At 42.2% G+C, this 27167-nt stretch overlaps 1 protein-coding gene across 4 annotated transcripts; it reads left to right on the forward strand.

The window, feature by feature from the left end:
* Positions 1–1790: 1790 nt before the first annotated feature.
* On the forward strand, positions 1791–26848 carry LOC121360840 (24-hydroxycholesterol 7-alpha-hydroxylase). 4 transcript variants are annotated; one of them, XM_041480954.1, is made up of 12 exons: positions 1791–2034; positions 8455–8590; positions 9387–9561; positions 11922–12071; positions 12948–13041; positions 14506–14604; positions 16481–16571; positions 17596–17729; positions 18567–18662; positions 20521–20609; positions 23412–23535; positions 24245–26848. In XM_041480954.1, exons 1-12 carry the CDS (start codon positions 1858–1860, stop codon positions 24314–24316), a joined length of 1437 nt encoding a protein of 478 aa, XP_041336888.1. In that variant the 5' UTR covers positions 1791–1857; the 3' UTR covers positions 24317–26848. The 4 variants fall into 4 exon arrangements, with proteins under 4 accessions (XP_041336888.1, XP_041336890.1, XP_041336889.1 ...); XM_041480956.1 differs by having other exon boundaries at positions 23448–23535; XM_041480955.1 differs by having other exon boundaries at positions 9402–9561.
* The last annotated feature ends 319 nt before the right edge of the window (positions 26849–27167 follow it).

Consider the following 27167-nt stretch of genomic DNA (forward strand, 5'->3'; position numbering starts at 1 on the left):
ATGCATTTCTCCAATATTACAAGGCCTTTAGCTCTCTTATCACTTTACCCCTTTATAGGAAGAGAAATAATTTAATAGATAAAATAAAACATATAAATATAATAGATAAAATAAAACTTATTTTATCTATTTAATAGATAAACATATAAAGACCTGTGATAGCTAAACACAGAAATGTAGAAATATCACAGTTAACAGTGATTTATCTGTTTGTTCCAGACAGTTTGCAAAATGGAGTTCAACACCCTATTTGTCACAGCTGACGTATGTGAGCTTGCTCTTCTGCACCTACAACCAACATGTAACATCCCAAGTATTTCAAAATGACTGTTTAATGAAGAACATATACTTAATTTTCACAGCTCTGAACCTCCTACTATCAGGTATATTTCTGCTGTGCTACTTTTACCATACTGCCTGTCTGCACAGGTACAAAGGCTCCTGTTTGTGCTCCTCTTCCTGTATAGGAAGTGAGTTAAACTGTATTTGTATCTGTATTTGTTTATGCTCACTGCCTCTTTCACTGGGCACCCTGAAAAGAGCCTGTCTCCATCCTCTTTGCACCTTCCCTTCAGGCGTTCATACACACTGAGAAGTTCCCCCTGAGCCTTCTCCAGACTGAGCTGTCCCAGCTGCTCTTCTCAAATGACAGATGCTCCAGCCCCTTTTTGGCGCTTCGCTCTTGGCAGAGGATCACCTCCTTCAATCTGCTGGCAGCACTTTCCCTGATGCAGCCCAGGGTGCTCAAGGTCCATCTCTGACTCGTGTTCAACCTGGTGTCCACCAGGACCCCTGATCTGCAAAGTTCCCGTCCACCCAGGTGCCCCCTCAGCCTGTACTGGTGCATGGTGTTGTTCCTACCCAGTGGCAGAAGTTGGCATTTCCCTTTGCTGAACTTCATTAAGTCCCTGGTTTTTTAAATTTTTTTTTTTCCAGGAAAAGCTGAACCAGGGGATCCTTGGGGTCCCTCCCTAGCCGTTATTCTCGGATTTTGAGATAAGTTCTTCTCTGCCTGTTTTCCAGGCTGCTGAGGTCCCCCTGAGTGGCAGCACACTCATCTGGTCTGTCAGATGCTCCTGGTTTTCTGTTCCCTTCAAACCTGCTGAGGGTGTGTGGGGGTAGATGCTGACAGCACTTCCTAGAGGTTTTTTATACTTAATGTATTCTGTACGTAATTTTGATGTGCCACTTTCACACATGCAAAGTAACTAATCTGACCTCTATGAAACCTTGTCTTCTGACATGGCACTGATACAATAGAGGTGGCCAGCAGGTTTTGATCTGTCAGTTCAACCTCGGAGGCATTTCTCTGCTCCTCAGACACTGGACACATCCAGCCTTTAATGAAGTATCTCAGACAGGTGAGAGACACCTTTCTTAAGGTTTCTGCTTCAGGTGATGCCTGCAGAAGTTTCTTGCTGTCTCTGACTTGCTGAAAGCTAAATGTCTGCAAATCACAGGTTCTTTGCTTTCTAATCTCAATATTGGAAAAAAAAAAGTGTATTTTTTAAACCGAAGAAGGCTCTGCACTGCTTTACCGGTGTCCCTGGCTGCCCGGGTGGCCTTCCAGCAACTGGCGCAAAGTCCAAGGCTTTGCCACAGCAAATCTAGCTTTTGCAAGCAGCAGAGTTGGTCCTCATCCCAGCCCAGAGCAGAACTGGCTCTGCCTTTTCCAGAGCAAGGGCCTGTGCCCTGTGCTGCTCAGGGCTTTGATGCCGTGCCCGTGGCAGCGCTCGGCTGGCAGCGCCGCTCGCAGAGGCCTCGGCGGAGGCGCTCGGAGCGCGGCCAGCGCGGCCATGCCGGGGCTGCGGCAGGCGGAGCAGCGCCCGGCGCCGGGACGGGCGGCGGACGGGCAAAATGGATCTCGCTCTGCTCTTGGCAGCGCTCCTGGGACTCCTCATTGTCAAGGCTCTTTTGTTTCAGCTGAGAAACCCGAGCTCCCCTCCCTGCATCAGGAGCTGGATCCCTTGGTTTGGAGCTGCGTTTCAGTTCGGGAAAGCTCCTCTGGAGTTTATAGAGCAAGCCAGAAAGAAGGTAATGCGTGTGCTGGCCTGCCTGCTCGGGTGCGTGCTCAGGGTGGCTGCCTGCAAGGGGAAAGGCAACCAGAAACTTCTGCCTTCAGTTTTGCCCTTTCCTGTCACGTTTTATAACGTCAGGAGCATTTAAATGGTGAAGAATCGGCTTAGTGGCACCAGCATTGGTGAGTTGTGGATCTGATCGAGGCATGATCTCTGTGCTGTGATCATCCTGTTTGGAGCTCTGCCGTTTTGCTTTTGCAGTCTGGCTGTGTGTTAATTTTGGTTTCAGGTAATGTGGAAAGCTCTGTGCCAAGTGCTGGGACCAGGAAACTACTTACTTGCATGCCTAAAGTTAGGTGAGATTTCTGAGCACCAGCTGGTGTCCCTCAGCATTCAAGCAACACACAGACGTGCTTGGCAGATAAAATTTTCTGTCCTAAAAATCTTAACTAAACATGTGGGTCAGGATTTACCCCTTGGACTTGAATTTCTTTTTCTGTGTCTGTCGGATAGAAAGAGATCAAATTCTTAATTTCTAGATATTTAATAATAACTGACATAAACCCCAGTTTCCCATTTTCATTCAGGGATTATATCACCTGCTACTACAGTGTCATCAGCCTTCAGTATTCCATGCTGAAGAATCACACAGCCCCACTACTTGCAAAAAGTAGCTAAAAATGAAACCACTGTAACATCCTAAAATTTGAAAAAAAACCCAAAAAACCCACATCAATAAATACTGGATGTTTAAAATTTGCTTTCTCATTTTGAACTGCTAGATTTCATATTTGTGTTTCTTTTTGTATTGTTATAAACTCATGGTGTTAAAGCAGAGGATTAAATCTGATCTTTGAGAACAACAAGAGCTGTCAATCTTGTATTAAAGCACACTGGGTACATCATGGGGTAAGCTCAGAGGTATGAACTGGAGTTTCTTGGCTTCTCTGTGCTTGACAGGCCGGTTTTAATTTAATATTACTGTGTCTTTCCTGTAGCTTTCATCTGTGCAAATGCACACTCATTGGCTCTGGGTTAATTAATTCTGGTGTTCATTTGCCTGGAGACCCTCTGGGCTCGAGGTTGATGCTGTGGCAGCTGCTGACACATCTGCACACTCCAGGAACACCTGAAGGACTTTATAAACCTCTGGTTTTGTTGGGACAGAAACTAGAACAAGAACCATTTTCAATGGCTGAAAACTCAAAGCAAAGAAGGAAGAGAAGGCTTTCTTACATCTTTTCCTTTACTGTGTGGTTGCTGGTAGGGCTTTTCCTTTGACTCTTAGTCTAGCAGCTCCTTCTGACCTGTTCCTGTGGTCCCCCTGGGACCATCCATCCCTCCCAGCTGGCCAGCTGCCTGCAGCACCATCACCTGACAGTCTCCCTGCCTCTGAGGAAGGCCACTTGCTTCTTGTCCCCTTCCTCTCCTTAAACCCTCCTCAGGCACTGAAAGCCTCCCTCCCTTCCCGCCTCCCACACTGGCATGCTGTGCTGAGGCCAGGAAAAATAAGTCTTTTCCTGCCTGCTCCCTTTTAAAAGAGTAGGCACTGTTGGAGAGTACAGCCAAACAAAACACGTGCTGCTGCCAAAGGGGTCATTAACAGGCACTACAGGGCTTTCAAAATACATCTGCAATAATTCCAGGCTCCTTAATACTGCCAGAACAAGGTTAAGTGTCCTTAGTATCTGCTGCCCTCGTAAAAGGTGTTACAGAAATAGGCTTTGGGCAGTGTGAAACCTCCTCATCTCTGCAAGGGCATTATCTTCAGGGGAGACTCTTGCAATTCCTCCTCTGGATTAATCCTTCAGACTGTCGAAGTGACACTCATGTCTTTCTTAATTCCCTTTTTTCTTAATTACTTTCTTCCCTAATTCCTTTTGTGTCTATCCTTCACTGTTTTTTCTCTCAAGTCCTGGGTAACGCAGTAAAGTTCCACTGCTTCCAGCCTGCCCTTTGCTTGGAGTTTGCTGCTTCTATTTTCCTCCCACGGAAGAACACGTGGGCTGGAAGAATTGTCTCCTTTCCCCCTTGTGTCATCACTGGGACTAAGAAAAGAAAGTTCCCCTGCTCTAATAAAATATTTAATCTCTTGTCTAATAAAAGATACCACCTCTTCCTCCTAAAGCTGCCTGGTGAGAGAAGTTTTGCAGCAGTCTGGAATGGACAGGAAATAACCAGGGCCACCATGCCACATGAAATACAGGGTGAGCTGCTTAATGAGGCCTTCAAAGGGTATGGCTCCCCACCTGGCCTGGCAAACACGGTAAGAGTTAGTAAGGAAATTCAAATTATTCTCCTCAGTTTGCTAATTAAGCAAACAGGAAAAATTCATTTAAACCCAGGAGATTGCTCTGCACTGTTGTAGGGACCTGTGGGATCCATACATCCCTCTCAGAGAGAGTGTTGAACTGGGACAAGGTGCCGTGTCCCAGGACTGTTGGCCTTTCTGTGTGTGGCTGGGTGAGGCTCACTGGGTTACTCTGCAAGGGACATCCATCACTGGAGGGAGAAGGCTTCTGGTGGAGCATTTCCAGCTCAGTCACTGAAGGTCTGTGACTGCTCCCAGGTGCAGAAGACCAAAATGCTGCAGTCCTTGAGCTAGAGAAGGGACATGGCATTGACTCTGTGTGTGTGCACACCCAGTGCCCCCAGCTCCCAGCAGAGCTCTTGGTGCAATGCAGCTGTCTCAGCTGAGAGTGGTTGTTCCCTGGGGAGGAACCCTGGGAAATATTACTATTTCCCTGATTTCCATTAGGATTTTGGAGAACATCCTTCTGAAGTTTTTATTTCTCTGGAGTGTTACTTTCCTTAGGCTTGAATCTGTCTCTTACTGTGGCACTGAAGTGTTTCCCAATCTTTGGAAAAAAATTAGCTTTTATGAGTGAAAGCAATAAATCCTAAAAGGACTTTTTTTTTTCTTTCTATATCTCTCTATGTTCTGAAGTGTCCTTAAAAGCTGTTTCAGAGCAGTAACGTGGCTGCAGTGTTGGCCGCAGAGCCTGCACTCCGTTGGTACCTTCCCATAACACAAGTGCAGAACTGCCCCACAGCTCATCCCCGCAGCTGATTTTATTGCAGTGTAACATCAGTGTAATTACACATTTTGACAGATGAACAGCCTGGTTATTCAGCTGTCTGTCTGGGACAGCAGCCATTAGGAGATGCTCAGTAACAGGGTGTAAGGGGCACACCCAGGTGAGAGTATGTAGCCTCCAGCTTTTTCTTCCCAGCTCCTGGTTTAGGGATTTGCTAGGCTGGAATTTGCATCTATATGCTTGACCTAATCTCTTTTGTTACCCTGTGTATAAATGTGGCTTCCCAGCAATGTACAGCAGTGAATCCTTAATTTAATCATGACCCATATGAATCAGGTATTCTGTCTGGTTTTGAACCATCTAACTCCTAATCTCAAACCCATTAGCTTTTACATTATGAGGAACTGAGAATAATGATTATCTTTTCCTCTTTTCCTGGGATCTAAGTTCACTTAATCTCCTTTTATTGAAATATTCATGCATGTTGTGCATCCCTTTGACTTTGACTAGCTCAGAATATCCTGCTGAGATGGAACTGGCAGAAACACAAATTAAAGATGCAGGCACAGAATGGGTTTAGATGTTTCTTGTCCTTTTTCCTCACCTTTCCTAGCAAGATAAGAGCTCCAGATTAATGATTCGGGTTGGAAGGAACCTTAAAGATCATCTCATTCCAGCCCCTCTGCCATGACAGGGACACCTTCCACTATCCCAGGTTGCTCAGAGCCCCATCCAGCCTGCTCTTGAACAATTCCAGGGATGGGGCATCCACAGCTTCTCTGGGCAACCTGTGCCAGGGCCTCACCACCCTCACAGTAGAGAATTTCTCCCAAATATCCAGTGCAAACCTACTTGCTTACAGTTTGAAGCCATTTATTAGCACTTGCATAATAGATCTTGGAGTAATTTCAGAGTGTCATTATTCTAAGCCTTCTTCTGTGACATTTCTAGGTCTTCTCATTTTTTAGACTCTCAACTCCAGATCATGAGTAAACTTTTAGTTCTTCTTCCAAAGAATGAATTAGAAAATACTTCTAACACAACACAACCTTATGTCTCCCTAAAAGCTATACTGGGCTCTTTTGCAGTACATCCTATTTATCCACTACTAATTCAATCCTTAATAATGCTTACTGTAATTTTTTGAGTACCAAAATGACTCTGAGGCTTCTGGACTCTGTGGTCTTTCTGGCACCACGTTTGCCTGTCCATCTTCCTGTTGCTGAGGATGATTTAACAGATCACTGCAGGGAGTTCTGCAACTTCTTATTTTAATTCCTCAAGAGTTCTGAATTGAAATATTTATGGCTGTTTTACCTAGAACTTGTTTAAGTCTATTCTGCTCAATACTTCCTTCAGAACAAGGTCTCAGTCCATCACTCTCAGTGAAAGGCTCCAAGGTGGGATTTGTTTTACACTGATGTAATCCCTAACTCAGGTTCCTCCCCACTCTGTTTCCTTACACCTTGAGTGTTTATCAGGCTCAGCAGCACACTGGGAGACTTCCTGCATCTGGCATGCTTGGAAAAGTCTCTATTGTTGGGGAGGCAGATTGCCTTTATTAGTTTGATTTCAAACCTTTCTTAGTAGTTTAATTTTGCTTTGCATTTATCAAATGTCATATCTATTTGGACACAAAATTCTGCTTTCTGAAAGATCTGTTTGAATATCTGCCATGACAGTGTTGCTCCGTGAGGCTCTTATTCTGGAGAAGGTCATCTATGGAGCCTGCTTATTTCAGTTTTGTTAAATATTGATCTAGTTTTAATGATTCTAAATAGATTGCAGGAAGTTGGATGAGATTCAAACCCAGATTGTTGTGTGGGTGTTTGCAGGTTACCAGGATGGTCACTGGACACGTAGTCAGTGCTGTCAGTGGAGTCCAAGGGCAGCTCAGCTCCCTCCAAGAACAGGAGTGCAGGAGATGGTCTGGTGATTTGGGGTTTAGGATCCCCTGACTGCACAGACTTGATTTCTGTTGTCTATTATGGGAGCTCAGACATCTTGCTCACATGTAATCACCTAAAATATAGTGTTCCAATCTTTAATTGAGTGTGACCTTAATTGAATAATTAAGTGTTGTTGCAGGTTGCTATTAGTTCAAATTTAATTTAATTTTATTTTAAAATTAGTTTAAGTACATTTTAATGTTAATTTAAAATTTTCAAAATCTAATTTTTAAGCATGGTACAAATTCACTGATTTTTATCCAGACTGATGATGAGGACATGGACATCAAAAAGCAATCTTAAAAATGTAGCTATTGTAGAGTCATAGAATCACAGATTGGTCTGTGTTGGAATGGACCTTAAAGCTCATCTTGTTCCACCTCCTGCCATGGGCAGGAACAAATTCCAGTGGACAGCTGCTCAAAGCCTCATCCAATCTGGCCTGGAACACTTGTTATTAAAACAGTATTTTATTTATTATCACCAGAGAGTGTGAACTGTCATTCTTTCTTTGATAATTTGCAGTTGAAGGTCACAATCAAAATTCAGCTCATACCAGGAGGAATCTTCTCCTTGGCTTCAAAGAGCTTTTGATGAAGCAGGATTTACACTACAGACACCAACAGCAAAAGAAATGGTTAAAGTCAATGGCATAAACAATGTGAGCAAGTTAGAATGATCTTTTTATGCCTACATCTGACAGAAGATATTACACATTTGTTTTCTATTTTAGAGTATTTGCAAATATCAGGGATCATTTTAAAAATGTAGGAACTCAGAATTTAATACCTATTGGTGGAAGTTTCAAGAGGGCTCTAGGATATTAGATTAAGGGAAGATGAAATAATGATTTATGGCATCAAAAACCTTTCCTGAGCATCAGTCAATCTTTTCTGCTCAAAGATTGTTAGCTATTTTGATATTAATCTCTACAAGAAAGAAATCATTGGTATTAGGAGAAAGGGAAAGGAAAGGAAAGGAAAGGTAAGGTAAAAGGAAAGGAACCTGAAATATTAAAAATATGCAGGAGGGTGGACTTTTTGCTAAAACAGTGTAGACTGAAATAATAGGATTAAGGATATTTACAGTATTGGTACTTTGCTGTGGCAGCCAAAGGATGCAGTAGATAATCCATCCCTTGGGTTCTCTAAATCCATGTAGGTTGTATTGTTTGAACTGCAATGTAATTCAGATATAAAGTGTTAATTTAAGAGCAGAAATCTCTTCCACTCTGCAGGAGGTCAGGCACATACCACATTCCCTTCTGGTCATAAGCCTGCAAATTTTGGTCTGATTCATGTTCATCTTTGTGCAGTTCTGAGCCAAGGTGTGCAGAGAGCAGGAATGACCAGGTCCTCCCTCCTGACCTCTCAGCAGCACTGAAGTCGTGCTGGGGTTCCTGCAAAATGTGTTAGCAGTGTACTGACAGGAAATCTTTGTTTGTTCCAGCATGGACCTGTGTTCACAATATTTGCTCTGGGAAAACGGTTCACTTTTGTGACTGAGGAAGAAGGAACTGAAGCATTTTTTAAATCTGAAGACTTAAATTTTGAACAGGCAGTACAGCAAGCTGTCAAGAATGCAGGTAACTGAGACCGGTCTCTTTGTAAAAGGAAACCAAATCTAGTTACCCAGGAACATTAAATCCCAACCAAAAGCCTGTTGGCTTTTTGGTCATGCCTTAAATGCTTAATTCTAATCCATGACCTTGCTGTGAAATGGTGAAATTCAATTTCTCCATGATGACCCAGTACTGTAAACCAGGGATTTGGATTCAGTCTCAAGGAATCAGAAGTTTCTGATCCAGGGAATGTTGTTACTTTTACCACCCAGCAACCCCAGTTTGAGATCAGGTCCTTTGCTGTGGCTGGACTCCTCACCTGCATGTACCTTGTTAAGAGCAATTGTAGGTAATCCTGTCACTTCCTTGGAAAACGTGTTTCTCCCAGTTAGCTTGCAGCAATAATTAGTTGCTACACAGTAGTACAACAGTCATTAGAAAAGGATGAGGTGTTTATGAGGATGTAATTCTATAGCATGGAGACACAAACTGGTTTTTTTTTCACTTCATTCAGTTTTGTGGTGTGCCTGCATATCTCTCTACACCCCACTGGGGGGAAATCTCTGGATTGTTGATTCTGGCACTGAAGCTTCACGAGGCAGGAAGATGTTACACAGACTGGGAGAAGCAGAGTCATTACCAAAATCTTTACATGGTACAAGGAAGCTTCCAGGGAATTGTACTTTAGGAAAATGAGGGTTAAGGCATTTAAATTAAAGTCAAAAGAGTCAAGAGTCAAAAGTTAAGTGTAAAATTGTTCACTCTATCTTTCAGTGAAAAATCTACTTTCCAGAGCGTTTCTGTTTCATTTTGTATTTAGTCTCTGTTCCTGCAGAAGCATTTTATCAGAACCATGGTAACCTCTACAGCATGATGAAGGGGAAGATGAGTCCCAGTAACCTGCACATGTTCTCAGGCACTTTGTGTAAGGAGCTCCATGAGCACATGGCTCACCTGGGCACAGAGGGCAAGGGTGACCTCAATGACCTGGTAAGGTAAGGGAGTTTTGCAGCACATCTCTAACTCAGGGGTGTCCTACATGGAAGGGAAATATTTCTGTAAAGCAGCTGGGCCTCAAAAGTCTTACAAAAGTTTTGTCAGGATGCTCATCACAGCTCCATGGTTTCAGGTGGTTCACAAGGTGGACAGGGTTTCATGTAAAGGTGTTTCTCCCAGTTAGAAGAAGCATCTGAGCTGTCTGTTTGGAAGAAAAAAGAAAACACAACATGTTCCAACAAACCCTGTTTCCCAAAAGATGGGATAAAAGCTTCACATTATTTATAAAGAACTTAGAAAAAATGCTTAATCCTCTGCAGTTGAGAAATTTCCATGTTTGAGCCAAGCTTAGCTTGAAGCTTAACTAAGACCCTCTGCAACTGACTTGGCTGCCAGAACTTCACATTAAAAAAAAAATTGTTTCATGTGACAGCAACAAAGCTTTTAACTCCTTCTTCTTCCTGATTATCTGGGACAATACCTGTATCTTGTCTGTCCATCTGTATTACAAGCTGAATATTAATGGAATCATAGAATGGTTTGGGTTGGAAGGAACCTTAAAGATCCTCTTATTCCATCCCCTGCCATGGGCAGGGACACCTTCCATAGAGCAGGTCACTCAGAGCCCCATCCAGCCTGGCCTTGAAGTCTCCCAGGGATGGGGACAGATACTGCCTTTGGATTGGACCTGTTTCTAACACCTCACATTCTGATTGTCTCTTGCTGCCTTTTCCTGCATAATACAACAAGATACAGCTCTTAGTGCAGTTAAATCACTTGGCACCTCTCACTGCAGTTACTGCAATTTGGATTAACTGGGGAAAAATGTGGGGGAGAGGGGCTTTGAAATCTCCTAGGGGGTGATCAGTTCTGCTTTGCTAAACAAAGCAAAGTAAAAGTATTGGAATGCAACATTCTGAAGGATTGTTATTTAGCTGTCTTAAAATGAAATCCATAGAGCCACCAGATGGCCCCCTCTTCCTAATTATCAGAAAGTCAGAAAAGTGAGCACTATTCCCTGAAATACTCATTTAGCAGCATCTGGGCACAGCAAAGGCTGCACAAGAGTTTCCTGGAGTACAGGAGAAGAGTCTGAGGAAGGAGCTCAGAGTTTGCAGGATAACAGAAGAGCAAGCATGAAAGAGTGAGATGAAAAGAACCAAAAAAAAAAAGCATTATAAAAAAAAAATTGTTTCATGTGACAGCAACAAAGCTTTTAACTCCTTCTTCTTCCTGATTATCTGGGACAATACCTGTATCTTGTCTGTCCATCTGTATTACAAGCTGAATATTAATGGAATCATAGAATGGTTTGGGTTGGAAGGAACCTTAAAGATCCTCTTATTCCATCCCCTGCCATGGGCAGGGACACCTTCCATAGAGCAGGTCACTCAGAGCCCCATCCAGCCTGGCCTTGAAGTCTCCCAGGGATGGGGACAGGTACTGCCTTTGGATTGGACCTGTTTCTAACACCTCACATTCTGATTGTCTCTTGCTGCCTTTTCCTGCATAATACAACAAGATACAGCTCTTAGTGCAGTTAAATCACTTGGCACCTCTCACTGCAGTTACTGCAATTTGGATTAACTGGGGAAAAATGTGGGGGAGAGGGGCTTTGAAATCTCCTAGGGGGTGATCAGTTCTGCTTTGCTAAACAAAGCAAAGTAAAAGTATTGGAATGCAACATTCTGTAGGATTGTTATTTAGCTGTCTCAAAATGAAATCCATAGAGCCACCAGATGGCCCCCTCTTCCTAATTATCAGAAAGTCAGAAAAGTGAGCACTATTCCCTGAAATACTCATTTAGCAGCATCTGGGCACAGCAAAGGCTGCACAAGAGTTTCCTGGAGTACAGGAGAAGAGTCTGAGGAAGGAGCTCAGAGTTTGCAGGATAACAGAAGAGCAAGCATGAAAGAGTGAGATGAAAAGAACCAAAAAAAAAAAGCATTATCTGCCCAGGAAAGCTGCAGCCAGAGGAAGGATGTTTCAGGATGTTTGGTCCAGAGGGTTTTGTGCAATGTCCCGAAGGTTCATGTGGGTCAAACTGAAATGAGGGTGGTGGTTAATGGGGAGAAGGGGACCTCGGTGGCCAGAGCCTTTCTGCTCCTACTCAAGTGACCACACCCTAGCTGGTGAAGTTCAGCCATGTGTAGAAGACCAGCCTGAGGTCTGTGAATCTCCTGACTCTCTTTAAAATCTGAAATGAGTGTGGGGCTGAGGTGTGAGCCTTGTGCCAGCCCTTCCATACTGGTGAGTCCCACAGCTTCCAGGGCAGGCAATCCAAGTGCTGAATCCTGCTCTAAAACTGCTGCAGCAGCTTCCCTGTGGCCCCTAAGTCTTGAGCATCTTGTCCTTGCAGGCATGTCATGTATCCAGCGGTGGTGAACACCCTGTTTGGGAAGGGCATCTGCCCAACCAGTCCAAGTGAAATCAAGGAGTTTGAAGAGCATTTTCAGAAGTATGATGAGGACTTTGAATATGCTTCTCAGATGCCTGAGTGCTTCCTGAGGTAAAGGGGTAGAGATGATGATTGTGGTGTACCCACTACAGACATTTATCTTGCTGCAGTGTCAGCCATGGGAGACATTTCCCCTGGAGGATGATGCCCAGTTTTTATTGATGGTGTGCCCTCAGGTGAAGCAGGCTTTTAGGTGAATGCTTCAAAAAAGTTCTGAGCTTGTCTTGTGCATTTTCCTGGTATAAAGCAGAAATAACCTGGCTTAGGTGAGCAGAGGCCAGCTTGGACCTGTCAGGTAGCAGCAGAATGGGGTAAAGAGCAAAGGGCTGAGCCTAAATGTGAGTCACAAGTTCAGGGGGCCTCCAATGAGGTGTCTCTCTGCTCTTCTCCACACCTCAGCTGTTTTCCCAGTACCAATGCCAGGCTACATGTCTGCATTGTCACGGAATTGACCTTGGGTAGAAACACCTAAACCCTGAGGAGGGGCTTCCAGACACTGTCAGTGCTCTCAGGGCCATCATTGCACCTTTAGAACCTCAAAATACCTTCAAGAAAATTGAAAGAATTGAAGATGCTTTTAAAAAATGGCCTTGATTTTCTTCAAGAGGATCATTCTTTAAAAGGTTGGTCTAAGGAGTCTGTCCAAATCTACATTGAAAACCTGTAATAAAAAAGGTATGAAATTGTAGGAGAGTTGCAGTCCCAGGTGCTGTCTGCAAGAGGAGATCAGGCCAAGGTGAAGGCCTTGGACATGCTGTTCCTCATGCCAGTCATCACTTCTGTCAGTCAGACTGACATTGGCTGTTCATCAGCTGACTGCTGCCCAGGGGCTTTTGGAAAACAACCCAAGGAGGGCTTCTCATGGAAGGAAATGGTGGTTTCTGCTGCCTCAGTTAAGTGCTTCTTGTTTGTTGCTTTTCTTTACAGGAGCTGGTCTAAATCCAAAAAATGGCTTCTAAAATTATTTGAGAAAGTAGTGTTGGATGCTGAAAGGACCAACCCTTCAGAGACTGCATCCAAGGTAAACATCCGAGGCTAGGAAATAAGATGACTCTGTTGTATATTCTGACTGAAGCAATGGAGAGCAGGAATTACTTCAGAACTGGAAGAAATAAGTCAAATATGTCAGCTTTTATAGCTATACCCAAATGTTCCTGTATTGCTGTCACCTGCAGCAGGACAGACCCATAACTTTGACTCCTGTTCCTCCATTTAGTTCATTTCAAGCAATTCCGAGAACTAACATCTTCCCCTGGGGAATTTTAAGGCAAGGGGTCAGAGCTATGACCCATCCCCAGCCTGCAGTACCACGCTGCAGAGGGCACTTGAAAGAGGTGAGAGAAAGACCCTTCAGTTGTTCCACTGAGGGCACCGTGCTGTGAAACTTCAAAACCTTACATGTGCTATTTATAAACCCTGGTGCAGAGTGAGCAGATCCTTCAACAGCCAGACTGGTAGAAAATAGCAGATTACTGGCTTGGGAGCCAAGTACCCTAAATATTGATTGTGTCAAAGCTGAGATAAGTTGTTCCCCTGGTTATTCTCCTGAGCTCTGGCAGGAATTCTGCCGATAGGGCTGACAAAAGTGACGGCAGACTGGCATGGGAATTTTGATCTACCAAATGGTTGTAGGACAGATCATTAAATAAAACAGGTTTTATTCATACTTAAAAGCTTTACATACTGCGATTTATTTAGTAAAATAAACCAGATCAACAGAAAGAAAGAGAAAGCTGGAGAGGAGCTGGTGGGAGGTAAGAAGGTGCAGGAAGCACAAACTTGGTGTCTTAGATTGGATGGCAATTTGGAAAAAAATCAGCCATTTTTTATTCAAGATCAGCCTTTTCCCCTCTGAAAAGTAGGCAGGAAGTTTGCCTCAAGTGCATGGTTGCACTGCATTCAAGGAAATACTATAAACAAAAGCTGATCCTGGAACATTACACAGTTCCTATAGTTTCAAATATTAGCCCATTGAAGTCACTGCTCAGGTCACCAACAAGGTGCCTGAAACTAGGGAGGTTGCTGATGTGTCAGACCATATCTTTATAACAAGCACCTTTTTGGCATGAACAGAGAGAACATTTTCTACACTTTCATTCGTTCAACTGGCTCATTCCCATCTTGAGGTTCTTTAAAGCAGAGGTGTAGAGAAGGGATTAGAATAGAGATTTTGTTTTTCCTTTCTTCCACATACAAGCAACAATGGGGAGTGAGGGAACCTAATCCTCTAGAACTTTAAGGAAATGGAGAGCAGTGAAAGTATTCAGGAGGAATTAATGTGGTGCACTGAGTTCTCCTTGCCCTCTGCCTATGTGAGTATCACTTTCTCTTAATAGCTGTTATCTCTATATTGTGCCTTCCAAAAAAGCCATAACTAACATTCCTTCTCTTTGAGAAGCTAGTCCTTGAACTCTAGTAAGCCCTTCCCCAAACTACATTTTAATACATTCTTGGAAATACAGATTATTTTCTTTATCTTTAACAGACACTTCTGCAACATCTCCTGGATAACTTGCAGGGAAAACATCTAGCTCCCAATTATGGCCTCCTGATGCTCTGGGCTGCCCAAGCAAACGCTGTGCCTGTAAGTACATCAGCTGCAGAAACACCTTCTCTCTCTCCTGCTCCAAAGCCTGGATTTGGGAAGGAAAGGCTTTGAAGCAGAGGTCACACACACTCCATGGATTCCAAAGAAGGGATTATCACGCCCACATGCATCACTACAAATATACCCAGGCTGCAATGTCACAGAAGCAATGACAAGAAAAGCTCTTCTTGTATTTTTCCTAAATTATGTTGTCCCCTGTCATAACATTTCAGGAACATAAGCCTCACAGCTATTAAGATCACACTCTTAAGCTGTGAAGAGCATTTAACTCTGTTTTGAAGCACTGTGGCTGTATTATAGAAAAAACTATTTCAGTTTTTTTGATGTTACCAATTGTAAAGAATATCAAAAGCATAATATAGAGTAACTTCATCTGTGTGTAAACCCTCAAGTGATTTTTTTCTCTTTCATTTTTGGGAGATCTGCTGTACAAATGCCAGTGGAAGAAAAGCAATAGTTTGATTCTAGAGCTGTTACGTTTTGTCTGTGTTAGAAAAGGATTTGCTGGATTAATGACACTGATATAAGTATGCTAACAAGCCCAATATATCTAAGACAGCTTAGGCTGACCAAAGACATTTATAGGAATTTCTCAGATGAAAAATCCATAGCAGCAAAAACATCCTTTATTTACCATGACTACTAAGCTCTTTCCAGCACAGTTATGTCCATTACAGATGTGATTTAGAAAAACATGATAGTGAGTTATTTTTGTATGTTCCCCTAACGGATATATCTATGTTTTTTGGAGATTGGATATTACTGCAGTTTAGCCTAGGGGAAATTCATCCATTTCAGTGAGGTTTCTGTGGATTCACGTGTTGGTGTAAGTGGGAGGCATAGCCTGCTGTCTGTTATCAGGATAACTGACATTCCTTCCACAACACTTACTTCTGTAATATTCAGCTGTAAATAGACATACAGATATTTTTCTGTTTCTCAGAATAGTAACAACCACTGTTCTGGGGAATGGAATGACGAAAGAAAAGGCCTTTCACCTTCCAAGGGCATTTTTTACAAGCACTTTAAACCCTTTTATCTGAAACAATTCAGTTATCCCTTCTTAGCCCATGGAGTGAAGCCACAGTGTCCAACTGCTGTACAGGAAATCTAAGCTACAAGATTTGCTTTGCAGGGTGAGGGCTGCATCCATGTCAGTCTGTTTGGGAAATAACAGTCAGAGTTTCATCCCTCACCAGCACAGATGGCCCACGACCAGATCTGTGTGCAGGCTGCACCTCCTGCTAGCTCAGCAAGAGGAGAGAGACTCCTGGCATTGCTGCCAGTCCTTCTGGTTTCATCCTGCTTAAGAGGATTTTCTCCTTTCCTAAATTTCTTGATTTTCAACTTCATTGCATAATCAGTTAGCAAATTATTTCTAAAGGGGATATACTACTCCTTGTTTTGCTGTTAATTAAAACTTTTCCTGCCCATTTTAGTGTGACTCACTATGACAATGCCCTGCAAATTATTTAACCTAATTTCTGCAAATGCTAGTATGAATTTATTTTTCTTTCATTCCTGCAGCTAAAACTAATCATGCACGATGATTTAGTAGTTAATTTAACACCTAGTTATTTGAAAATAAAGGATTCTGTGTTTCAAAGCTCAAGGCCAAAGCTATATAATGTTCACTGAAGATAAGTACACAGCAGATGACTAGACATAATCTCCCAGGAGCTGAGCCCTTAGATATGGATTTACCCAGGAAGCACAGCTCCCCACGCATCTCAACCACAGCAGGCACATACAAAAAAAGTCCAAATGTTTTCACCTGCCTCTGTGATTTGCTAAAAAGATATTGTCATTCTGCTCCGTGTCCCTCAATTCAAGGATTTCCATCTCTGTTTAGGTTGCATTTTGGACCCTTGCTTTCATACTCTCTAATCCTGCCATTTACAAGAAAGTCATGGAAGACCTGGCTTCTGTTTTTGGCAAAGCAGGTAATAAATGTGATTTTGTCCTTCTGGAAGCTGGAAGTGATTTATCCTGTGTTGGCCCAGCACAGGGCACACTTGGTCAGTGGCTGGGAACAAAGAGTGTTCCACTTAAGGGTTCTACTGACAGCATAGAGTCCAGCTCTCAGGTCTTTACTCAGTATATGTTCAAGACATATTTTTAAGCAAAAACACCTCTGATGTTAGCAGAAGGAAGCAGGAAAAGAACACTATGTGTTTGTTTCTTCATTCCTATCACTTAAACTTAGATTAGTATTTCCCAGTCTTGTGCTTTTTCCAGGCACCTAATAGGTGAGGTCTTTCAGTTCAGGTGCTTTTCATGGTGTGCTGTTCACCAGAGTTATAGCTATTCATGATAAAAAACAGACCAGAAACTGTTCTCTTTTCTGTCAATAGAGGCAGAATTTTCCCAGCATGGTTCACCCCCCATGAGTAACCTGTTTCCCTCCAAAAGCAGTCACCTATTGGGAGCAGTCGTTCCCATATGCAGTCCCTGGGACCAGAGTTAAACTTTCACAGAAGACTTTGTTGACGTGGGTCAAAACTGTATAAAAAAACATGTCAGTAATTAACCAGTAAAGAAAATTCCTGAAGCCTTTTTCCTGGCCTTGTTTCATTTTCTAATGTTAACAGAGCCCAAGAGCTCAGCCATGGCTTCTTGTCTTGGTGCCTACAGTCCCTGAGATTCCCATGCAGTATCCTATGAAAGCACAAAAAAGAAAAACTCTTAAGACTTCTAATTTCCAACATGGCTTTGTTTGGCCCCTTCTAACACCATATCTACACCTATCTTAGAGTTTTTGAATTATGTCCAATGCCTTTTCTTAAATTTTACTGATTTGGGTCTGTTTATTTACTTTGAAATATATTGACAATTGTTGTGTGTAAACAATGCCTTGAAGTCTTGAAGTATTTCACCCACAGTCCTAAAGCAAGACATGCCAGCCTGTATCAAAGCAACTATGAAATGTAATTTTTACATGGAGTCTTCTTTCTCATGCCATAACAGGTAAAGACAAACTGGAAGTCTCTGAGGAAGACCTGAAGAAGATCCCTTTCATTAAATGGTGCACTTTGGAAGCCATACGGCTGAGGTCTCCAGGTGCAATCACCAAGAAAGTCATAAACCCAATTAGAATTAAGGTGAGGTTTGGTTGTGGGGCTTTTTTTTCCCCCCAGAGGATGCTGTGTGATTTGTCTGGAAAGGATCCTCCCAATAGATCTGGGTAAAATTACAGTGATAGAGATACTCCCCAGCCTCACATATATATTCTTTTTAATAGATTTATTCGTCATCATTAATTTATGAGTGGTTTGGATTGTCTGGCTCACAGTCTTGCCTTCAATTTTGAATTGATTTAAGATTGAATTGAACTACAGATACTGATGGCATATAAAAGAGGAATCAGACACAACAAGTATAGTAGAAGGAACTACATTTTAGTTACTGATAAGACTCCTTTTTGTCCTCTTCGCTACCATTCAGAAGGGAGGTGTCAGCATTCAGGAATCTGGCACAGAAATGTGTGGGAAAAAACCCACACTCTTAAGGAATCAGTGCTCATGACTATTTAAGATTACTGATCAAATTATCAGTATAATCTATCTACTGTCATAGAAGGCTTTCTTTGAATTTCTTTGCATTGAAGGAAGTATATAACAAAATATTTAGAAAAAAGAAAACAGCTCACATGATAAATCAAGAAGCAGGAAAGACAGAAATAATGCTTCTGATCTTTTGATATCTAAAAAAACCCCAAATTAGAACACAAATAGTCTTTCCAACTTCCCCATTGTTTAGATTTTATGGAAAAAAATAGCAGCAGCAAGAAGAAACTTCAGACACGTAATATGGCCACTATGGCTTTATCACCTTCACTTGTCTTTTCTTAGGATCTTCTGCTGATGGAAGAGAACTACCAAGGAGAGACTATTTTGTGAAATTTTTAGTTCTTTTCTTAGAGATTTTTCTCTTTTCAGAATTTCACCATCCCTGCAGGTGACATGCTGATGTTGTCACCATATTGGTTGCACCGGAATCCAAAATATTTTCCTGACCCAGAAATGTTCAAACCTGTAAGTTGTCGCTCTTAGTGTGGATATTTTGCTGCCTTTTCTTCCCTTTACTTCTTTTACAATAAAAGCATATGGACAAATGTGCTTAAATCTGGCTGGAGAATGTCCTTGAACACAGAGACATAAAAGAGGAGCCTGTGGAGCCTGTAGGAATAAAAAACTCTTTTAAATTCAGTGACATGTTGCAGGTAATACGGTACTACTTTAGTATCACTTTGATCCTGATCTTATCACTCTCTGTAACTCCCTGAAAGGAGCTGGCAGCCAGGTGGGGCTCAGTCTTTTCTCTTAAGTAAGAGCTGATAGGATGAGAGGAACCAGCCTCAAATTGTGCCAGGGGAGATTTACATTGGATATTCGGAAAAATTTCATGACTGAAAGCACTGTCAGGCATTGAACAGGCTGCCCAGGAAAATGGTCACCATCCCTGGAGGGGATGTGTAGGTGTGGCAGCTGGGGATGTGGTTTAGTGGTGGATTGGCAGTGCTGGGTTAATGCTGGACTTGATGATCTTAGAGATCTTTTCCAACCCAACCAATTCTGTGATTCCAAATATTCTCCTCTCCCTGGTGGATGATTTATCGTAGGTATTATCTCTGCTAATTCAGTAGTTAATCTAGTTTCTTGATTATTATTCCACTGCAGGTGGCTGTGTGGGCAGGCTTGTAACTGCTCTTTTTAGCACCATCCAATATAGAACAGTTTGTCTTTTTTATAGAAATACATCAAGAAGTAATTTAAACAAAACTTCCCTTCTAGCAAACTCTTCCTGATTTGAAATCCCTTTTAACAATTCCTGCTTCTTTGAAATCTGAAACTCTGATGCAGCAGCTTATTTTTTTAGTAACTTTATTTCTAAAGAGCAAGTGAGCTTGTTTTTTAGAAACTCTCCCTTTTTTTTCAAGAGGAAGAGATGAGTGCCCCTTGGACATTGTCATTCCAAATGTATGACCTTGCTTCATCACCACAGAGATATTTTTTCTTCTTTATTGGATTTTGATGCTTACAGGTTTCTTCCTCAGAAATCTCTAATCAGCCCTAGCTGAAAAAAACACCCTAAAATAGATAAGTGCAAGATGATGTCTTCTCTGGGACAGCTTCATCAGAGGAGTTCACCACCAGAAGCTTGACAGGGTGTTACTTGGCAGAGTAGCACTGAGTTTGTGAAGGCTGGTACAGTTTGTCACCCAGCAGTCATGAGATTTGCTTCTCTCAGTGTCACCCACCAGAACTTCAGCCAATATTGCCGTGTTCCTTGTGTAGTCTCTTTCCTCTCAAAGCAATTTAGGATGGAGCAGGGATCCCTTTGGGTACAGACAAGCTATTTTTTGTGGAGAATCTTTCATGTTCTCACACACTGGCTTACACCAGTTAAAGCTCATAGACCTTACATTTGTCTGTGCAGAGTGTCTTAGAAATGTTTTTTTTGTGCAAGATGTATGTGAGCTATTTGTGTGTCATGACACAATTTTGTGGCTGAGGCTTCTCTCAGTACTGGTTGAACATTTGCATTTGTAGATACATTAAAAAGAGAAGGTTGCATTTTAATAGCTCAAGATGCAGGATTTAGGAATTGGGGAGGTATAGGAAAACTGCTTTAGGGGTAATTTTGAAAACTTCTCCAGCATTTTAAGACAGCTAAATGTGTTTCAAATGGGACCCTCATGTCTTTCCCTGATTCAGTTGTTGACTTTTGGATCCAGATTCTAATACTAACAGGTTGAATGCAAAAAAAAATGGTATTAGTGCAACTTTGTATTGAGGATTAGCTGTCCAAGGTCATTTTTAGCTTGAAAAAATAAAGTTAAGCTTTATTTATATAAGGCTGATTTGGAAAAAAAAAAGTTTCTTCCCACAGGATCGTTGGAAAGAGGCAAATTTAGAGAAGAATGCTTTCTTGGACAGCTTTGTGGCATTCGGAGGAGGGAAGCATCAGTGTCCAGGAAGGTCAGTGAAACAGCTGGAGTTTATTTATTCCCAAACCCTGCAGAGAACAACTCTCTTGAACTGGGCTTCTCTTACTCTTGGAGATAACGTGTTTGCTTTGCTCTTTGTCAGTCTCCTAATGTTCAGCACCATTTGCACCTTGTTTAAACTGATCTGAAAGTGGTTTCATTCCTGGAAAAGACAGGTGAAGTCACAGTGAACAGGCAGAATCTGAGATCATTGTATCAAGGGATATTGCCACCCACCCAGGGAGTGGTGGGAGGAAATTCAGCCTGGCTTTGCCCCTGCTGAGGTTTGTTTTTGTCAAGGGAGAAACACACCATTTTACAGACACAGTTATTTACGTTGTCTTAAACCAGTTCTGCACAAGCCTACAGAACATTTCTTGGGTCTGAGACTCTTTCCATCCTCTGTGGTGCCATTGACATCTCTGCTGATCTTCAGGTATCTCAACCTCCTCTCTGTTTGAATCTGGTCTTTGCATTAGGGCACACAGAATTGTATAATGGCTTAAATAGCAGATCCTGTCTCACTTCACTCCTCCAGCAATGCCAGCCTTGGTACTTCCTGCATTCCTTCTGCTGTCTTCTCTGCTGTCCCTCTTCCTGGAAAAAGTCCCAGGGAGCCAGCTGCTCCTTGTTCCTGTGTTCAAACATCTCTGTGCTCAATCCTCTGCTTTCAAAACCTGAGCTCCTGTGAGACAAAAGTCTCCTTAGAATCCTTTAGACCAGTCATTTTACCTTGAGTTCCATATGGAGCAAGGAATCTGGAGGGTATTGCAGAGGATCTGCATTCTGGAATCTGCAGCCTATGGCAGGCTCAACATGAGTGCCAGATAAACTTTGTAAAGGCATTAAAGTCATGAGCAAAATGAATAAAACTGCTTTTGCCATTTGGGCTTGCCAGGGGGAAGTGCTCACTCACTGCTGTACCTTGGTGGCTTGTACCACATTCCTGAGCTAAATCTGAGCACAGCCTCATTCCCAGCAAGGGCAACAGCAAAATTCACAAGAGGCATCTGCAGGTAGAGGGAAAGCTGCAAAACAATGAAAGCTGCTTGTTTATATATCCTGACCTATATCTTTGTTCAGGCTGTTCTCTGGGCTCTGATAACATCTTTCAAATAAGTTTTTGTTCAGAGAGCAAAGTATAACATATCTACACAGACAACAGATGGAGAATCTTGTTCTTGCTGAGAAACAAAAAAGCCCTTTCAGACCCTTTGGCAGTCCACATGGTAACACACACCTTCAGGTTTTTCAGCAATAATTGTAAAATAATAATGTGATGATCTTGAAAAAACCCAAAAATTAAAGCAAGGGTTGTATCAAGGATTCCAGGTCGCAGATTTCCTTCATACAACTGATTGAAACAATGTTATTCAAAGTTTAAGGTGCATTTTTATTTATTTCAGTACTGTGGTTTATAAATGAAATGTATGAAACATTTAATTTCTCCATTGCAGAAGTTCAGCATAAAATTAAAAGCTAATTTAATCAAACTGAAAGCTAGTAAATAACTTAGCTGTTCAATATTCTACCAAACTGATGTGGGAAGAGCTCCCAAAAAGCCATTTCTGTGCCATATTTTTTACCTAAAAGAAAAATTTGATGCTAGTTTGACTACTTTGGTTGAACCAGGTGGTTAGTGCCTGTGTAGCTGTGCTTGTCTCGCAGGGGTGTGTTGTCCCTCAAGCACTGGGGTCCAGGGCCCTGCTGTGCAAACAGATCTGGGACTGGAGGGACCCAGCCTTGCATGGTGCTGCAGGGTTGGAGTTTGGGCTACATCCCACCTGAGCTGGGCTAATAGCCATCAAAATATCTCTGCACTCCATTCCCCTGAGCCAAGGCCACCAAAAGCTCAAGGTAATTGCAGTGTGAAATCACAGGGATAATTTGGGTCTGAAGCTGTGCTGAAAGAAGCAAGGATATCTCACTCCAGAGCCCAGGGTGGCTCCATGGGCAGAGCCTGGTGGCTCTGCAGGAGTTACCTTGGGTTTGTGAGGCTTTTTAGCTTCCCTTCACACCTGCCAGGCCAGCTCCATGTGCAGTCATGTAGCCTCTTCCCCTGTGAATTCCCCCATAGCTATTTTATCCAGGTTTCCCAGCATTTCTCTGTACAAGAGCAAGGTGATATTACTATTTTAACTGGGTATTTAAGACTTGTGTCTAAACTCTGCAAGTGAGTAATCCCATGACCTCACATAGGTGCACACTGGTGAATGCAGAGAGCTCTTGTACACATAAGCTTTAAAAACCAATAGCATGGAGGATTTCACCTGCAGTTATCCAAAATCTTCTCTGGCCTAACAAAGAACTTTGGGAGAGTGTTACAGAAAAAAGAAACCGTGCCCTTGGGTCTCCTACTGCATCCTAATGCTGACGCATTAAATAATAACTCCCACTGTCACTGCTCTCTGATGTCACCAGGCTCCCAGCTGTATTATATAACTTTATATAGCACAATTAGTCATATGGCCTTTTCTGTTTGACTGCCTTCTCACTCCTAGGAAGTTATTTCAAGTCAGCAAGTGTTAGGAGAACATAAATGTTTATACAGTGGAAAAATCCATAATGATAAGGAGCTGGTTTAAAATAGGTGTCAGAGGGATACTGTCAGTCCAGTGTTTCACCGGAGAAAGAAGGGGCAGCTGCCACATTCGTGTTCTTTGCTGAGTAACAAACCCAAACTACAGCAGTTTTCCTATGGAAGATAAACTTTCAGGCAGAACTAAAGCACAGAGTGTAAAATGTGTCAGACACCCTGTTTCTTACCTGATAATAACACACATGTGATGGTCAGTCTGGAGGGCCAGTGCTTTCCTCCCTTTTTGTGCAGGTGGTTTGCAATCATGGAAATCCAGCTGTTGGTTGTGCTGTTCCTGTACAAGTATGAATTTGTGCTCTTGGATGCAGTGCCAAAGGAGGTAAGAGATCCATGCATTTGTGTAGCATTCTCCATCTTTATACCCTTCATTCATCAGGTTCAGCTGAACAGCCATGCTCAACTGTGGTTACATCAATTTTGAGAGGAGTATTATAAAACATGTATCTTTGTTTTAACTCAGAAAATCCAGAGTAATTCCAGCAATTCCAGTTAGTGGGGCTGCACTGCCTGTACAACAAAGTGCTTACAAGAAAGTTTTGTCTCATCGTTGCTTAAACATTACCAGAGATTTGATACCTGTTGCTCACAAAAACAGTAAATATGGAATGAGATCACTAATACTTTAAAGATATGGAATCAGATGTAACACTTGTAGTGCTCTTCCACTCCATATTCAGGGGTGGAAGGTAAATGGTTAGGTAAGATTGAATGAGCAACAGAAAGATTTTACACTTATGGTAGAATGGCACAATTGCCACTTCATTATTTAAACATTTTGAAAGTATTCAAAACTGTGAGAGTTTCTTGAGAACTCATGTGTCACCCTGACAGAGTGACTGGAATAATAATTAAGCATGAAGGCCCTACTCGATGGCTTCGGCAAAGCCAGAAAATAATTATTGGTATTTGGTATTGGTTCTCTTAAGACTGAAGATGCAAGGATGCTTGTATCTTAATGTTAAAGCACAATGGTAATTGTATTAACTAAACTAACTGATGTGTTTTTTCTGAATTTCTCCTTTCTTCAGAGCCCTTTACACTTGGTGGGGACACAGCAACCCATGGCACCATTACAGGTCCGGTATAAATTTCGGGAATGAAAGTTGTGCAGCACTGACCTTTCTTTGCCAGCCCATGCTGGATGGATGGACCACTAAGCTGCTTCCTAATCCCACATCTTCAGACAGCTTCTCTGCCTGCAGAGTTCTTGATTTCAGCTTTCAGTGCTGTACACTGTGCTGTGCCAAACCAGTGCAGTCGTACCTGTGCTCTTCCCCGGCTGCCCACCTCCCAGTGCTTCAGTCCAAGCTCTCCTGCTGCATTCATAATTTGTGGGCCAGTTACTCACTGACTTTGCAAATCTGATATACTAAACTCACCAACCAAACGTTCAGGACAAAAAGCTGCAGTGTCTGGAAATCCTGTGTGGAAGCTGTGCCAGAACCAGCAGAGAAGCAGCTCCCTTGGGCCAGGTCACTGCTTCCTGCAGGGCGCTTCAAACCAAGGCCAAAGTGGTGCCTGATGCTAAGAAATCTCATTGGTAACAGCAAACAGCTCCCTGGTGCTGGTGTGCACAAAATCCAGGACAGTCTGAGCAGAGACCTCTGGATCAGCTCCACATCCTGATAAACTGTGGGGACTTGTGTGTCACTGCCTGGGTGGGCAGGTGAAGGTCCGGCCTGCTCTGCCTACAACCAGTGCCAACTTCTTGTGAATAAAATGCATTTGTAATGGAAAAATTGCCAGCATTTGGGATCTGTTCCACTGGAGCACCTGAAATTTCTGCTGAGCTTTATTTTGCTCCACAGGATTCAGAATTGGTCCTTGCAGGAATTTGCAATGAAAGTTTGACCAAGTTTAGCTCCCAATAAAAAGTGATTGCAAGGAAAGCTGTTCCTGCTCATGAGACTGGTTGTCTGTTATCTAGAACACTTTTACTTCTCCTTCCATGAGTTATAGAACAAATTGCACAAATCTAAGAATATTTAATCCTGTAAAGAATACCTAGTAAAAGTTGTTTGAACATGCTGTCAAATAAGTTCAGATACCAACACTTTAACTGCTGTCAGATTTAATATACAATAATAGCTGGCATGTATTTTTAGTCTTGTAAGGAAAGATTATTCATCATTTTAAAAGTATTTGCAAAAAAAATCCCCTCATACAAATAGACTTTGAACAACAGAGCAAACTATGGGAACAACATGCATAGGAAAATAACACATTGTATAATTCATTACATGGTTGGCTTACCTTCGTGATGGATAGAACAACTTCAGTGATTTATATGGCTGGAAAATAATTCATCCAACTTTTATTTCAGCCCATAATGGTTAACTGTGTAAGAGTTGCAATCTTAATTGCTGTTCAAGTGTCTCTTCCATAACTGAAGGCCATTCCCTTGGATTTCATGCATGGTATTACCTGGAAGTGTATATTTTAATTTTAAAATTTGGAAATGACCATAATATTTGTAAGGCAGGCTGGATGGTCTTCTGAGCAACCTGGTCTAGAGGAAGGTGTCCCTGCCCATGGCAAAGGATTGGAACTGGGTGATCTTTAAGGTCCCTTCCAACCCAAACCATTCTGATTCTGTGATGATTTTTATAAATATTTTGCACTCACAGACCTCCACCCTGATCTGCCAGAGCAGGAGGCAGGATGAGGCCACTGCTGCTGTTTGTCTGAGTGCTGAGTGTTTCTGTCTGAGCTGGCCACTGGAACCATCAGTGGATACACACATTTTACACATCTGTGGATGTGTCTGCTGGATCCAGGGGTGTGGAGCTGCAGCAGCCTCACCTCTGTGGGGCTACTGGATTTAGCAACTCCCCATCAGTCATGAATCAGCCATGAAAACATTAGTCCTGAAAGGCAGGACATGTTTTTATTGGAAGTGCAGGCTTTTGACAGGAAAGAAATACCTGTTCATGGCAGAGGTGAAGAAAAGTGGGCCTGACTGGAGTTCCACACTGCCCTGTTGTATGTGACAGCTCCAGGCACTCACTGTACTTTCCAAGGTGGAAAAAAACAAGGGAGGTGGATTAGTAAAGCAATGTGGTGGTCAAGTGATAGAGCTAAAAGGGGTCTTCTGCCTGGAAATAATCCAGAAGCTTCTGGAAGAGGAAAAGACTTTTCCATGGGACAGGGTTAAACAGGCATTAAAAGGTCATTGAGATACCCTGTGCAGGAGTGGATTAAGAGTATCTAAATTATTCTTCTTCAAGTGCTTGTCCAGTCAGCTCTTAAATAACAGCAGTGCCAAATTTCCATGGGGAATCTGTCCTCTTACCTGACTCTCCCTGCTGTTAGAAAGCTGTCCTACAAATCAGGACATAGCAGGAATCAGAGTAAGGTTTTATCCATGCCATTACCACAAGACTGTAAGAAGTCAAAGATTTTTAAGCCCACAGAGAAATAAAATGTATTTCAAGCTACCTTTTTTATTTCTACCTTCTGTATGAAGACTGGGTGTTAAAGGGAAAGTAATAGAGCATCCCTCAAAAAAAATCTTAGAAAATGTAACTCTTCCTCCTCCAGATGTGGCAAAGGCCAGCTCTACCTGATAAATTCCCATGTCAAAGTCATTGAAACAATGGTAAGAGTTGTCTTAATGAGACAGGAAATGTAGTATTACAAGGAATAAGAAATAAAACTCTGTTACATGAATTTTCCTTTAATAATTGTATATCAGAGAAGTGTTTCATGGAAAAAAAACCAAGGAAATGAACACATTCCAGGCAATTTTTTTATACTTTTGAAGAGAGCATAAACATTTTCCCTGAAATAATGAATTTTCCTGTGGAAATATAAAACTCCTGAAAACATTTTGAGTTAAAATTCTTGACCTCCTGTAAGTGAATCTTCTCCAGCCAGTGCAGTGAAAAGATCACCCACAGTATCAGCAGCCACCTCCCAGAATAATCACAACTTCTTTCGTGTCTTCCTTAT

This window comes from Pyrgilauda ruficollis, unplaced genomic scaffold (assembly GCF_017590135.1).
Source record: "Pyrgilauda ruficollis isolate IOZ18807 unplaced genomic scaffold, ASM1759013v1 scaffold54, whole genome shotgun sequence".
NCBI classification, from domain to species: Eukaryota; Metazoa; Chordata; class Aves; order Passeriformes; family Passeridae; genus Pyrgilauda; species Pyrgilauda ruficollis.

Bases quoted from the DNA above. Each gene is read 5' to 3' on its own strand.
- LOC121360840 (XM_041480954.1), top strand. From the start codon at position 1,858: ATGGATCTCGCTCTGCTCTTGGCAGCGCTCCTGGGACTCCTCATTGTC. The intron at 8,591-9,386 runs GTAACTGAGACC...TTTTGTATTTAG, and splicing joins GCAAGCTGTCAAGAATGCAG to TCTCTGTTCCTGCAGAAGCA. The intron at 20,610-23,411 runs GTCAGTGAAACA...TGTGATGGTCAG, and splicing joins AAGCATCAGTGTCCAGGAAG to TCTGGAGGGCCAGTGCTTTC.